This window comes from Bactrocera tryoni, chromosome 3 (assembly GCF_016617805.1).
Source record: "Bactrocera tryoni isolate S06 chromosome 3, CSIRO_BtryS06_freeze2, whole genome shotgun sequence".
In the NCBI taxonomy this organism is placed as follows: Eukaryota; Metazoa; Arthropoda; class Insecta; order Diptera; family Tephritidae; genus Bactrocera; species Bactrocera tryoni.
This window is the reverse complement of record NC_052501.1, coordinates 40,668,339-40,684,050: the sequence shown is the minus strand read 5'-3', so window position 1 is coordinate 40,684,050 and position 15,712 is coordinate 40,668,339. Positions and strand designations below refer to the sequence as shown.

Genomic DNA, 15,712 nt, shown 5'->3' with positions numbered 1-15,712 from the left:
TGATGCCTTCTCTGTATACATTAGGAACCAATGATGATAGCGGAATAAGACTTTACACAAATACGGTATTTGAAAATTATGTAAATGACGTATTATGAAATCTCGATTATCACTTTACCGTGCGAGAGTATAAAATGTTCGGTGACACCCGAACTTAGCCCTTCCTCACTTGTTACATATAGTTTCGTGCACACAACCCATAATACTCAAACAGTATTCCTTGTTTACAGTTTGGCCAGTCGGAAGGAAGTCAGAATTTACACCACGATAATCGAAGAAAAGTGTCAACATAACCTCGAATTTAGACATTCTTTGACGCGGTTTTTTCGGCTTCGGCTCACGTTTGCCACGATATTCAGCCAATTGATCGTCTGTAATAATATGTTTCATGATATCACTGTTTCACAGATAATAAAAAAAAAATCAGTGTTTTTGGAACCAATCGTCCTTTCACTTTTCTTAGACCCAAATGATCTTTCCAAATGGTTTTCACTGATCCCTCCGATATTCCAAAGATGCCAATAAGATCTCTGATTGTAATACCAATTCCTTCATTTTTATACTCTCGCAACAAAGTTGCTAAGGAGAGTGTTATAGTTTTGTTCACATAACGGTTGTTTGTAAGTCCTAAAACTAAAAGAGTCAGATATAGGGTTATATATATACATTATACATTATATTATAGTTATACCAAAGTGATCAGGGTGACGAGTAGAGTTGAAATCCGGATGTCTGTCTGTCCGTCCGCCCGTCTGTCCGTGCAAGCTGTAACTTGAGTAAAAATTGAGATATCATGATGAAACTTGGTACACGTATTTCTTGGCTCTATAAGAAGGTTAAGTTCGAAGATGGGCAAAGTCGGCCCACTGCCACGCCCACAAACTGGCGAAAACCGAAAACCTACAAAGTGTCATAACTACGCCATAAATAAAGATATTAAAGTGAAATTTGGCACAAAGGATCGCATTACTACTCTACTACTCTACTAAGTTTTTTGTACATATCTCGGAAACTACTATAGCTATGTCAACCAAACTCTACAGAGTCGTTTCCTTCGGGCATTTCCATATACAGTTTAAAAATGGAAGAAATCGGATAATAACCACGCCCACCTCCCATACAAAGGTTATGTTGAAAATCTCTTAAAGTGCGTTAACCGACTAACAAAAAACGTCAGAAACACTAAATTTTTCGGAAGAAATCGCAGAAGGCGTCGCCCACTTTTGGACCAAAAACCATATCTCAGGAACTACTAGACCGATTTCAATGAAGTTCGGTATATAATATTTTCTTAGCACCCTGATGATATGTACGAAATATGGGTGAAATCGGTTAACAACCACGCCCTCTTCGAATATAACGCTATTTTGAATTCCATCTGATGCCTTCTCTGTATAATATATATGTACATTAGGAACCAATGATGATAGCGGAATAAGACTTTACACAAATACGGTATTTGAAAAATATGTAAATGACGGATAACGAAATCTCGATTATCACTTTATCATGCGAGAGTATAAAATGTTCGGTGACACATTATCGTGTTGATCATCACTTGATGTTGACGGCCGTCATGACCGTGGTTCGTCGTCAAAGCGTTCTCGACGCTCTTTGACTAATCTGTACCAATGAAAAAACTTGCTCGCGACAAAAAATTATCACCGAAGGCCTCTTCCAACATTTTGAACGTTTCCACACCATAAGTTTGATTCCGGACACAAAATATAATGGAACTTCTATTTCGAATATTTTCACTCAATGTAAAAATTTCCAAATAAACTTTATATACTTCAGAAAGACAAGCGTATACTATAAACATTATATTAATGTGATATTTTGGCACTGATAGTTATACCAATCTAGAAAAAAATATTTCGATTCATATTTTAAATAAAACTATCTTACAAGTTTTTGTATAAAGTATTATAGCATAACACTTTATAAAAGATATTTGTTCATTACAACTTTAGAGCAAGTTAATTATTTATAATATATTTATATTTTATATTTATATAATATTTTAATCGTAAGTAACTTACCGATAGTGCAACAGCTCTGCTTTGGATGTTTCGAATATAGATTTTGTGCTTTTCTCTATTACTTCAAAAACTAAAATTGGTTCAGAATAAATTGAGATTTGTTCGTAATTCGAAATTTTCCTCATCAAAATCATGTTTCGAGAATAATAATTGTCCAAAGCTTTGAACAAATGATTAAAGTTCTTCATATTTTTAAATGGCAAATTTACCGAAGTGTCAAGAAATGGTACATACTAAGAGATTTTGTTCTAAAATTTATTATCTTGTATTCCAAAGTTGCATGGATATTTCTGCCGATCATATCGATTCGACATTACCGTTTCAATGTCGTAATCTGAAATTGTAAAGACTTTTAAACTGTGTGAAAGCGTGAATCTGCACTCGTTCGGATCATTTTAAATTCATTCAGAGCATCATCTTCTTGACTCCTAGTCTGCAATTCCCGACTAAAGGGCAAAACGGTAGAATTGATACAAACCATTAAGTGAGAGGCAATTCGAAATTCGATAGTCAAAAACCTTTTGTGCGTTATTTCGATGTTTTTGCTATTTATAGTACAAAGCTTAAATGATAGATGATTATGGTTAGAGGAATGCTGATACTTCTACGTTCGAGCCTTGTAGGTTATATAGATTTGAATTTTTCACGCCTTTGCTCACTTTGCTCACATTACTCTCTTATCTCATCCTCTTCAAAATTTTAAACATTTTGGTTTCTGGGCCAATTAAAAAAGGCTTCAATTGATAAGAGAATAAGTGAAAACTCTTTTTTGCAATTAAATATTTTTTAAAAGGCTTTATAGTTATACTGCGACTAGCTAGTACCAGTATCGGTCAATTTGTTAGGTATATTAATGATATTCAGACAGATTCTTTTCCTTATGATAATATGTTCGTATATCAAAAATGGACAATGTTACCCCTATCTCCTGCTTACCCTAAGTACGAATTTGTCACTTGAATTGGAGAAGAAATTATAGAACAAAACACTCAGCCTAATTATTTTCTTGGAAGCTTACTACATAAGCAAAACCGCTGCTAATTATAAATAAGATGTTTTAAGGGGGCAGCCAGCTTTAGAAGCTTCAAAATTTTTTTTTTTTTTTTTTTGCTAAATCTCTTTAAAAATAATCTTTCATACTTGCTCCAATCTCCAGCGACCTCTAAGCATGTTTCGGTAGCCGATGGAAATCTTTTGTTGACACTTTATTGGATTGGCGTCTGGTGTCTGTGATGGACAATTTAAAGTAACAATATGGTTGTTTTCATTGAGTACAGTGTCTGCTTCTATGTCTTCTTGCAGAGTGCAGTCAGGGTTATTTTTATACTCTCGCAACAAAGTTGCTAAGGAGAGTATTATAGTTTTGTTCACATAACGGTTGTTTGTAAGTCCTAAAACTAAAAGAGTCAGATATAGGGTTATATATACCAAAGTGATCAGGGTGACGAGTAGAGTTGAAATCCGGATGTCTGTCTGTCCGTCCGTCTGTCCGTCCGTCCGCCCGTGCAAGCTGTAACTTGAGTAAAAATGAGATATCATGATGAAACTTGGTAGACGTATTTCTTGGCTCCATATGAAGGTTAAGTTCGAAGATGGGCAAAATAGGCCTACTGCCACGCCCACAATATGGCGAAAACCGAAAACCTATAAAGTGTCATAACTAAGCCATTAATAAAGATATTAAAGTGAAATTTGGCACAAAGGATCGCATTAGGGAGGGGCATATTTGGAAGTAATTTTTTTGGAAAAGTGGGCGTGGCCCCGCCCCCTACTAAGTTTTTTGTACATATCTCGGAAACTACTATAGCTATGTCAACCAAACTCTATAGAGTCGTTTCCTTCAGGAATTTCCATATACAGTTCAAAAATGGAAGAAATCGGATATTAACCACGCCTACCTCCCATACATAGGTTAGTTGAAAATCACTAAAAGTGCGTTAACCGACTAACAAAAAACGTCAGGAACACTAAATTTTACGGAAGAAATGGCAGAAGGAAGCTGCACCAAGGCTTTTTTTTTTAAATTGAAAATGGGCGTGGCCTCTCCCACTTATGGACCAAAAACCATATCTCAGGAACTGCTAGACCGATTTCAATGAAATTCGGTATATAATATTTTCTTAACTCCCTGATGACATGTACGAAATATGGGTGAAATCGGTTAACAACCACGCCCTCTTCGAATATAACGCTATTTTGAATTCCATCTGATGCCTTCTCTGTATACATTAGGAACCAATGATGATAGCGGAATAAGACTTTACACAAATACGGTATTTGAAAAATATGTAAATGACGGATAATGAAATCTCGATTATCACTTTATCATGCGAGAGTATAAAATGTTCGGTGACACCCGAACTTAGCCCTTTCTTACTTGTTATCGTATAACATTTCAGCTGACTTCAGTTAACGTTTTTTATACAATTCTACCTTTCTAACGGGGGGTTCAGATTGCCTGTGAAGCTCCATACCCCATAAGCAGAGAAGTATCCATAAATAATATAGCGGTGCTAAACATAATAAATATCTGCCCTTTTCTTAGTGGAAGAAGTCTCAATGTGCTGAACAATACAAATTTTGACTCATACATTATTCCAATCGTGTTTTTAAAAGTAAATATTTGATTAAAGTACAGCTACGTTTGATGCCAGACCAGACCAGACCAATTTCCCCTATTGTATTTAGAGATGTATCCTTTTTTGCCAAATTTTTTAGTTTTTCTTAGAGTGAGCATTGGTTTCTCTCAAACTGGAGAATAATAGATTTGTCCTGTCTTTTAATGGCACGTGATTCCTCCCTCTTCTCTCTCATCCGCATTTTCTCTTTTCCCATAATAGACTGTAAACTTGTGCAAAGAGCAAACTAGCTTTTTACTCCCTTATGCCAGATAACAGATCTTTTTTAATATACTTATATGTAAATTTTCTGGTACAGCTCATGTACATATATATACATGAATACATATATACGTTTGCAAAATTTCAAAACTATATCTGAAAAACTGAGGGACTAGTTCGTATATATACAGACAGACGGACGTACGGACAGACAGACAGGCGGTCATGGCTAAATCGACTAGCTCAACATACTGATCATTTATATATATACTTTATAGGGTCTCCGACACTTTCTTTTGGGTGTTATAAACTTCGTTACAAACTTAATATTTCCTGTTCAGGGTATAAAAATAGTAATTAAATATTGACCTTGAATAGTATACTAAGGTGGTAGAAAAAGTTTTGAAGCTGTAGAAGTTCATCCGGTGCACTGGGTGTAACTAAAGTGGCTTCTAACTTTTTAGTCGAATTTCTGAAAAAATAATTAATTATTAGAAACAAAGTACCTGCGTTGTATGTAAATATTCACAACTGAATTAATCATTCGCAACGTTTTATGGTTTTAGACGTTGAACTCTACAAAAACCATTATTGGGATAACAACGTACTGTCTTAGAAAACAGCTCGGTTTAACTATAGATATGTATAAACACATATTATATATGTATATACATATAATATATACATGAATATTGGATGTATGAGTTGTAGAAGTTTTTATGACCAGGTGGCAGTTCCATTATCACAAAGATTTGTTACATAGAAGATGCTGTGGACGTGGCTAAAAGTTGTCACAGCAAATCCATAAATTACAGGCAATAAAAATTGCTTTTGCAAACACCTCCAACCTCATTAAGGACAAAGACACAATGACACAAATCCACAATTTATTATATTCAATTTGTGCGTGCTTTATAACTTACCTACGCTTTTTTCTCCATTACAGAAATCGCATAACAATTGCAACTGATTATTTGGAATGCGAAAATAAATTGTTGCATGCATATCTACGAATGTGACGGCAAAAAACGCACAACCGTTCCGGAATTTGGAAAAAGCACGTATAGATATGTATGTATGTGTGTATGCGAAATTGCATAACAAACTCATTTATCAAATCAGGAGGATAGTGCGAGCGCACAAAAAACACGCAAACTGAACAAGAAATACAAATAAGATTACAAGCCGAGGCGAAGATTCAATACAATGCAAATAAAAACCAACTAAAGTACTTGTGCTCACTACAAATGATATTAATGCCACAAAGCAGCAAGTGAACGGGTGAGCGGAGCGGAGCGGAACGGGCGCACAATAAACGAGCAAATTGGGAGATGGCAGAAAAACGCAAGGGCAAGGCAAGCAGCTGAAGAAGTGCTTCGCACAGACAAGAAATTGCGAGCATAGCGATTTTCACATGAAAAATGATGTTTATATGAAATTATGGTGAAAAACATGAAGTTCGAGTTATTGCATACGAGCAAACGCGCCACATTCAATGCAATAACAACACATTATTAGGTGAAATAAAAGGAAAAAGGAAGCAGAAAGAGCACTGAAAGGCAGAAGCGCTAACAAAGCAACAGATATGGTTGCAGAAGTGAAGGAAGGGAAGTGAAAAGCGCGCGATGACAAGAAAGACGCTATGAAAAAATGCTAATGTAATAAGTGTAACATAGTGAAACGAAGACAGAAGAGCACAACAGCAATAAGCAAAGTAACGGCAGCGCCAAAAAAGCTTGGCGACATACAGATATTACTGCCAAAACGAGAGCACTGGCCACAAAAAGCAGAGACCTCCGTACTAAGAAAGGAACAAAGCGGGAAGAGCGTGCAGAAAGTGAAAAGGCAAATCTGCACTACGAGCAGAAGACATTATTGTCAGGACAAGCAATACAAATATAAATACCGTATAGGGGGCGTGACAAAAGTAGGCTATACACGGGCCTCATAAGAACAACAGCAGTTTTGTATAATTTATCAAAGTTGCAGTGTATTTCTTTTTTACAAAGCATAAGAAAACATATAAACACATACCTACAAGCGCATATACACATTATAGAAAGCACCGTTATAACGGCGCGGCAATGCAAAATTTATGCGCCACACTTATCGGCCGTGCTTCTTGCGACGACTTCAGTTCAAAAACACATTAACCCTAATGAGTGAGCGTATCAGCGCGCTAGACGAGACGAAACTATCACAATAACAACAACAAGAAGTGTGAAAACTTACGGCATTACACGCGCTTATCAGCGGGTGTCTACTTGGCTGCCTTGGTGTGTGGGTGCCACCGACGTGCTGGTAGTTGGTGCTGGTGTCGCTGCTGCGCCAACGTTTCGTCGCGTATTTTACAAACACAAATGTCACCGATATTAATGCCAATGCACATGCTGGAAATTCGGATAATATTACTTTGCCTGCCATCGATATTACTGGCGACGACGCTGGAGCCAGGTGAGTGCGAATGAAAAAAAAAATATTTAGTATATACATAAGTAAATATGTAAATCGAAGGCAGGAAATGTATTTTTAAACATGCAAATTCTGCTTTTAGCCAAACTTTGTTGAGAGTGACGAATAGAACACACAACTGGTATGTTCACAATTAATCGAATGTTTATATGTATTCATAAGAGGTTATACTAATTGACTAAAGTAGCAAAAATAGTTTTGAACTAATTTAAGGGGTTACATGGGTTTACGGGTTTCAAAAAATCTAATTCTTTATTATCATATTAAATGCTACAACACCTCTACGATATTGTCCTAAATTTTCACGTTGACCCGAGAAATAGTTTCAAAAAACAGCCTTGATAAGTTACACGCGCGATGCTAGCTAAGCTGGGTGCGCCGTCCTTAAACGCATTTTTCTCGAAACGGTGTTTTGAAGTCGGCTTGCAAGATTACTCGAAAACTACTTAACCGATCTTCATGATTTTTTTCCGAGGGTTTAAGGGAAAGCGTCGCAATGGTCGGGTTTAAATTTTTTTTCCGAAAATTTCAGAACTTATTTGTTAATAGTGTAATAAAATATTTAATTTTTTTATATTAGGTTGTCAAAGCTGGGCATGAGTCATCAAAAATTCATTTCAATTTCAATAAAAAAAAATATCAATAAAAACACCGCAAGACTTTTTTGACAACCCATTATAAGAACTCATAACTGTATACTAATTATATTTTTTGCATACATAGTTGTACATGTGTCTATAAAATTTATTTATACTGTTCGATTAAAATGTTATGTAATGCTCTCATAGACGTAACCTGCTCTCTCATTTGTGATTCACTTTTGTTTTACGGTAAGATTGAAATAAATTTTCCCTCTAATTTTCTTTTATTACATTATAATTAATTCCGCTTTAATCTCTGTCAATAAACTTTCAAGATAGTAACTATTGGAATTCCCCAGCTATGTTAATCAAACTCCATTGATAGCTTGTTTAGTTTGAAACTTTGACGGTAATTCAACTCAGACGGCTCGTTATTTCTGAATTAGGAAAGCGCGCTGAAGGTAATTAAGCGTTGGAGGTATTTTAGAAACAGCTAAGGCTTCAATTTAAATTAAAATATTATTTTATTCCTCTGAGGATTTGCTTACATCTTCTAGCAAAACTTTACACAAAATATAAATTAAATGGTAAGGTAAAAAAAATTAAATAGGATATTAGCACTAACTCTTTTGCGCAAATTACTTTTTCCTCCAGAAGTAGAATGTAACCATGTCTAATCGTCCTACGGTGGCACTTGATATCATCTTATACTAAAAAGGCTACAGTTAGAGCAGCGAAGTAACCACAAACCTCGTCAGCCTAACAGTTACCTGCAATTCCTCCGTGCACTCGTAGCAGTTTTATCACAAAGTGACTCCATGCCATTGACAACGTGGTTAGGCATTCCTTAATCAGCCTTGAATGCAATATTAGTAAGTGCGAGGCTACTATTGGCACCCTGTTATTGGAGTGGATAGTTATTCCTCTGTAGAAGGTAGCATTGGGATCAATAAATCTACCGCTACCTTAATGCCAGCAACTCCGGTTTGCGGCACAGTACATGAGTTATATCATCTGAAACTGATTTATGGCTTCACAAAGGAATACATAAAGTAGTCCAAGCGCGATCTTTAAATAGGTTAGCGAACCAAACGAACCTAACCCAACCCACTGAAAAGAAATTTAGCGATAATGAAGAAGTAGTCGTCAAAGCGGAGCTATAATTTTATCGAAAAGTTGGAAGATTTCTGTAACGGGTAAATTCTCTTCGATTAAAATCATATTAAATAAAATAGTCGAACTTTGCGTCAATCGTTATTCCTTTTCGCTGTTTGGCGCCAATTGGAAGATTCTTAGTGTAGTCAGGTCATTCTCCACCTGTTTTATCCGAAGGAGTGAAGGTCTTCCTCTTCCCCTGCTTTCCCCAGTGAGTACTGCGTTGATTACTTTTAGAGTTGGACTCCTTTACTATCAGACCGATTTGCTTCGCTTACTTATCCAGCCTGGAAAAAATAGAACTAATGGTGCGGTTGTTGAAGCCACTGATATCAAGATCATAGGCGTTCACCAGCAACTGTACACTCTTATAGAATATTGTGCCTTCTCTATTCAGATCTGTAGCTCGAACTATTTTCTCCAGCAGTAGATTAAAGAAGTTGCGCGATAGAGAGTCGCCTTGTCTGAAACCTCGTTTGGTATCGAACGGTTCTGAAAGGTCCTTCCCGATCTTGACGGTGCTTTTGTTATTGCTTAACGTTAGCTTACAGAGCCATATTATTTTTGCGAGTATACGAAATTCAGACATAGCGACATAAAGCTCCTTTTTGCGTTGTCAAATGCAGCTTTGAAATCGACGAATAGATGATGTGTTCGATTCTCTTTTCACGGCTTCTTTCCAAGATTGCCGCATGGTGAATATCTGGTCAGTTGATGAAGCCTAAAGACACACTGATAAGGTCCAATCAGTTTGTTAACGGTGGGCTTTAATCTTTCTCACAATATGGTCGATAGAACCTTATACGCGATGTTGAGGAGGTTTATCCCACGGTAGTTGGCGCAGATTGTGGTGTCTCCCTTTTTGTGGATTGGGCAGAGCACACTTAAACTACAATCGTTGGGCATGCTTTCGTCCGACCATATTTTACAAAGAAGCTGATGCATGCTCCTTAGGGTTATTGCTATTCCAACTTCTACTACTCGCTTTTAATATGACATACAAAAATATTTAAGAATACAAATGTACGGTTATTTTAAGAAATAGAGCCAATGTTAACATCTCACATTTATTTTAGGCGACTCCAAATGTATTAGCTTGAAATGATTATTTCTCTGCACGAAAAAAATTATCTAATTACGCTGCCCAAATAAGATTGAAGAGAGCTTTAAAAGAGATTTATGTATTTGAAAAATATCTGAATTTAGTTAGGAAGTAGTGTTACTGTTTCCTACCTTTAGGCGCTTTTAACATACTCAGTTTTGGGCTGAAACTTAACTTCGCTAATATGTTATAATACACATTTCACAGACGTAAATAAGTTTGCTTGAGTAAACCTTTATTTATGTGCGGCCAAAAACGCATTATGTGAGAAAGCAGCCACAAATATACCTCTCGCATGGCGCTCCTACCTTAAAGCTTCGGAAAAAGGTACTGTATCTCAGACCGCGCATATAATATATAATAAAATATGTTTGTATCTAAAATTGGAGCGCGCTTTAAGTATGAAATCAAGCGAGTTTGGTTGCCAGGTTCAACTTACACTCGGTAGGGGCAGCTATTTATTGTGCTGCAGGTCTGCGCCTTCGGTCTTCTCCTCTTTATGCAGACACATAAATAGAAAATAAATTTGAAACTCCATACCTACATAAAATCGCCATAATTTGGTCGATAATCCGCGTGATGGTGTTTAGCGGTGCGCCCTTTTTCAATAAGCCTCTGTGCGCATAAAGGTTCTGTGCGACCGTTCGAGCTCTGTACATGAATGCGTACTGATAATTTATGCTCGGCCGCTAAGGTCAAATAACGTACGCGCATCGTAAATAATATCAAAATTCTATTGCCACTTTGCCGCAAGCACCGTTAAGCAGCAGGACGCACACCAAGCGGCCACAACGCCCCATTTAGGGGCTCACACATTCGCCTCTAATGTACTCGGTACAACGGTGGGCGTGCATTGGGGCGAGCAAATCGTTAAGCAACATAACACTTGTTGGTTTTGTTGTAGGGGAGGCAGTTAGTTTGGTTTGGTAATTGCTCTTCTTCCTTCTTACGCAAGTCTTCTGCCCCATACAAATGAATAACTTTTGCGCATTTCCCTTTTTTAAGTTATTTCGCTCTTCCTGCTTGTGTGCTTGCTGCTTTGTTGTTGGCGCATGCTTATTCTTACTAATCTCTCCCTAGTGTATTCTTCATTACGCCTATTATCTGCATGTCCTATGTGCCTGCCACGCTCGGCTGTGCCCACCCAAATGAATTTGCAGCAAAGTTAAGTTATTCCCCGCTTTCGTGAGCTACTGCTCAAGTGGAGAACGCCAAGCAGAAAAGTGAAAAGTAAATATTTGCTTAAAGCGCCTATCTTTCTATGTGTGCGTAGGTGGAGATATGAGGTTTCTATAGGGAACCGCTTTCTTGTGCTAATTCTTATCTTGCGCCGCCCTTTATGTTTCTTTATGCCTACAGTGTGTAATAAATATATGAGGCATATATTTTGTTTAAGGATTAAAAATGAAACATTATTTTTCCCCCAACTACCAAAACAATTATATTCCAGAGTTCGCTCGGGCCCAAGGTATTTGTAGATAAATTACTGTGTATGTATAGATATACCTCAGTGCATTTATGCTTTTCGGTTGAAACAATGCTTGCGTAAATATTTACAAAAAATGTTTGAGAATTACAAATTCGAGAGCTTCTGGCAGCAGAAATTAATTGGCAGCTATAATTTCATAGAAAAGGAAGCGTTTATGCTTACAAATACCTGAAAATCAAATGATAAATTTTAAAATTTAAATCCAAAAATTTGTATTTAATGATTTTTGACCTAAAAACTTTGTTTGTACCTGTATTAAGAAGTTATATTTTGGAAAAATTAAATCCAGAAATTATTTTTTGAAATTTTAAAATTTATCTTCAAAGAGTTAAAAGGAGTAAATATATTCAGACCCCAAATGATTAATTGAAATGTTCAATGTATTTCAGTGTAACCCTTATCAATATATTTAAAGATATAAAACGTATAAAAAAGTAAAACCGCCAATATGCACTGCATGACACTTCAAACGCTTAGTCGTCAATCACGAAGGTAAATACGAATATTCTCCACATGCATGGTAGTTAAAAAAAAAATGGCAGAAGCTTTGTTTATTACAATTATATGCTGGAAATGGTAAGAGCAAAAAATAACAGAGAGTTCTCCCGTAATCAAGATAATTTGAGCTCTCACAAATTAACATTTACATATCGAAAAAAGCGAGTCATTGAGTCATTGACTCAAGACAGTTTCCTCGGAGGAGTCGTTTTAGTTTGCTGAATAGCCAGAAGTCACACGGAGCTAAATCAGCCGATAATGGTGGTTGCGGCAGGACATTGTTTGAAAATATAGCGAAAGACTCACAACAAATCAATGCAGTATGCGACGGTCCATTATCGTGGTGGTAAAAGCAAGACTTGTCGGTCCATAATTCCGGCCTCTTTTAACAAATAGCTTTGCGCAAACGACGCATAACGCTCATATAGTAGAAAGGAATGCGGAGCGGACTACATCTCATTGAACGAAGAAAACTGTTAACATGACCATCATTTTTGATCTGCATGGACGTGTTTTTTTTCGGCTTCGGCTCATCTTTGTCATGGTCGTAAGCATGGATCACCATTAATAAAACGTTTCATGATATCCTGCAATTCGGAAAGCATTTTGAAACCAATCGTTTTTGGACCCAAATAACCTTTCAAATGGCTTTTCACTGATTCTTCCGATATTCCAACGATGACGGTAAGATCTCTGACTGTTAACCATCGATTCTCAAGCACCAATTTCTTTATTTTACTCACCGTCCTGGACGTGGTTCGTTGCCAACACGTTCTCGACCCTCTTTAAATAACTAGTACCAATAAGAAGCACTTGCTCGCCGCAAACATTTATCATCAAAAGCCTTTTCCAACATTCTGAACTCTTCGGCTCCAGAAATTTTATTACTTACACAAAATTGAATGAAACTCATCTGTTGAGTAATTTCACTCTTCGTAAAAATCGCCGAATGCACTTTATGACTATAAATGATTATTTTGATATGACATGTGCCCCATGTGTTACTCACAGTCATACCAACCTAGAAAAAAAATATTTCGACGAATGGGTTTTCGAGCGATATTTAAATTATTTAAGTCTATAAGACATATTAAGACTATTTTTTGCCCACAGTAGTATATATACTTTATAGGGTATCCGAAGTTTCCTTCTGGGTGTTATCAATTTCATGATTAACTTAAAATACTCTGTTCCGAGTATAATGATGTGACTTTACAAATAGAATAATTAATATTTTAAATATTTCATTTTAATTTCACTTTTGACCATTTTTTTTATCTAGTTTGTCACTTCTGACCCAAACCAAGTTAACCATAAGACTTGCAGCAATGAAAACAGCAACAGGCGTGTGACTTGTCTTTCTCCCTCCAATATATGAAGCGGATGTACACTAATATTTGTACAAACCTAATCCTATTACTCAAATTCCTTTCGAATTTGTTTCCTCTAATATTTAAAGCAACAGCTTACCACTCATCCTCCGAGCAACCTTTGACCTTTTTAGGTGTTCGAAAATCAATATCCACCAAGTTTTTTGTTTGTCGAACTGCAGCTCAGCGCAGCACTCATATTTCAAGTGCAAATGAGTTCTCTACCCACAAGCAGGTGGTTCCCAGCAGGTGGGCGCATGAAGCCAACAGAATTTTAACATTCAGTCAAAGTTGAATCTGAGCTGTGAATATACATACTATATGTGTATATATATAATATATCGAGGTATATAAACTTACCATTTTAGTTTTATTTGAAATGTTGTGATTATTTAAATGCTGCAAAGTAAATCACAAAACACATTAGTTACTTGATAACACGCATTAACTGTGAGTTCAGTTTCAGTGCTGGGTACAAGAAGTTAAAACTGAACGTCAAAAGGCCTTTACAAATAATGACTTAACCTGCGATACTGATAAATATTTTTAGATTTTATGTCCTTACCAAATTTTTGAAGGAAGAAAAAGAACAAATTTTAAATTTACAATAATCTACATTTTATTTGAATAGTATGACTATCAAAGATTCGTTCACAGAGATACATAAATTTTAACAAACATATATGTATATACAGAAAGTAAGTAATAGCGATCAAGTCAAGTCATAAAAATTAAATAAAAGCCATGAGGAAAGATCCGAACGCCCTGTATAATGATTTTAACGACCAGCAATCCAGGACGAGAAATCAACAATAGACCAACTTTTTTCACCCTCAAATAGTCTATATACTGATGTTATGGGCACAGTATTGATTAAATATACTATGTATTCTTTTAAAAAGAGGAAAATTTCGGATTTGCAGAGTACTAAAATAATGTATTAGAATTGTTACACGAAAGCGTATAAAAAATGATAACACACAGTAATTCCAAATTCCTCAGAACTAAAACTTTAGTAAGACAGGAAGATATACTATCATACACAATCTTGTTCATAATGCTGTATTGAACCATTGAGGAAAGAAATTACACAAAAGAACTGGACAAAAATTAAATAGAACTACGCAAATATTTGTATGACCGGACGACGTCGCTATTGTCACCAAATATTTCCACGTACTATCTAAAACTTTCGCTGATATTGAAGGTACAACTGACCAACTTATTCTCAGAGTTAGCGAAGAAAGAAATAAATACATGATGGTGTCCCCCAAAATCAGCACGAAAAGTGCAAATTGACCAATACGCTTTTGAAACTGTCAAAGTCTTTACTTATATGAGCTTAGTACTGATAACTCAACAAGCCTGAGTATCGAAGGCCTTACACGTCCCTAGTCGAACTATGCAGCAATTAATCGATCAGTATTATGCTACGGATCAGAATCATGAACGCCACCCGAACAGGATAAAACTGAAATAAAAAAGTTTCCAAAGAAGCGGCGTAAATGATGGAACTATAAGCTTGAAAAACTCGTAAACTAAAGGGTGAAAATGTTATAGACTTTCTCACAGCACAGCGACTAAGATGACTCAACCATGTAACGAAAATAGACAACAAAAGCACGCAGAAGAAAACTGTAGAGGTCACAGCATTCACCACTAAAGCACAGCCACGATCAAGATGGATTGACAAAATCGAGAAAGACATAGGGAAACTTGGTTTCAAAAATTGCAATGAAGCCGCAAATGTCCGAGATGCCTGGAGGGAACTTGTGCAGCAGGGCAAAGCTCAGAGTTTTAGCCAAAACTTGAAGATAATGTAAAAGTCATATCCACTATTCATCTTTGAATGCATAATCGTAAGTAACATCTGGATAAATTCTCAGTATACGGAACTCTCTTTGAAAGCCAAATAACTCATATAACTGGTTATAAACCGATATAAATAAAGGTTATACATATGTATATAAGGTACTTAAAAGTGTGACTTTAAAAACTTCTAAATGTTTTTGTGAATGCTTGACTCAATATGGCTTGAGCAGGTTTCAAAGATGGCCACCAGTAAACAGAAAATAGTAAATGATTTACAGTTTTGCTTCGATAAAATCGAATCGAATGTCTAACGCCTTGATACTGCAAGTAATCACGAACCATTTTGGTTTC

The 15,712-nt window shown here is 36.2% G+C and overlaps 1 protein-coding gene across 3 annotated transcripts in view; it reads left to right on the top strand.

Annotated features, from left to right (window-relative positions):
* Positions 1-15,712, top strand: part of LOC120770831 (zwei Ig domain protein zig-8) — a 151,174-nt gene that overhangs the window by 83,075 nt on the left and 52,387 nt on the right. For all 3 annotated transcript variants that reach the window (XM_040098422.1, XM_040098421.1, XM_040098420.1), the window contains exon 2: positions 5,829-7,336. In XM_040098422.1, the coding sequence (XP_039954356.1) occupies positions 7,243-7,336 (94 nt within the window). In that variant the 5' untranslated portion in view covers positions 5,829-7,242. The remainder of the gene's footprint in view (positions 1-5,828; positions 7,337-15,712) is intronic.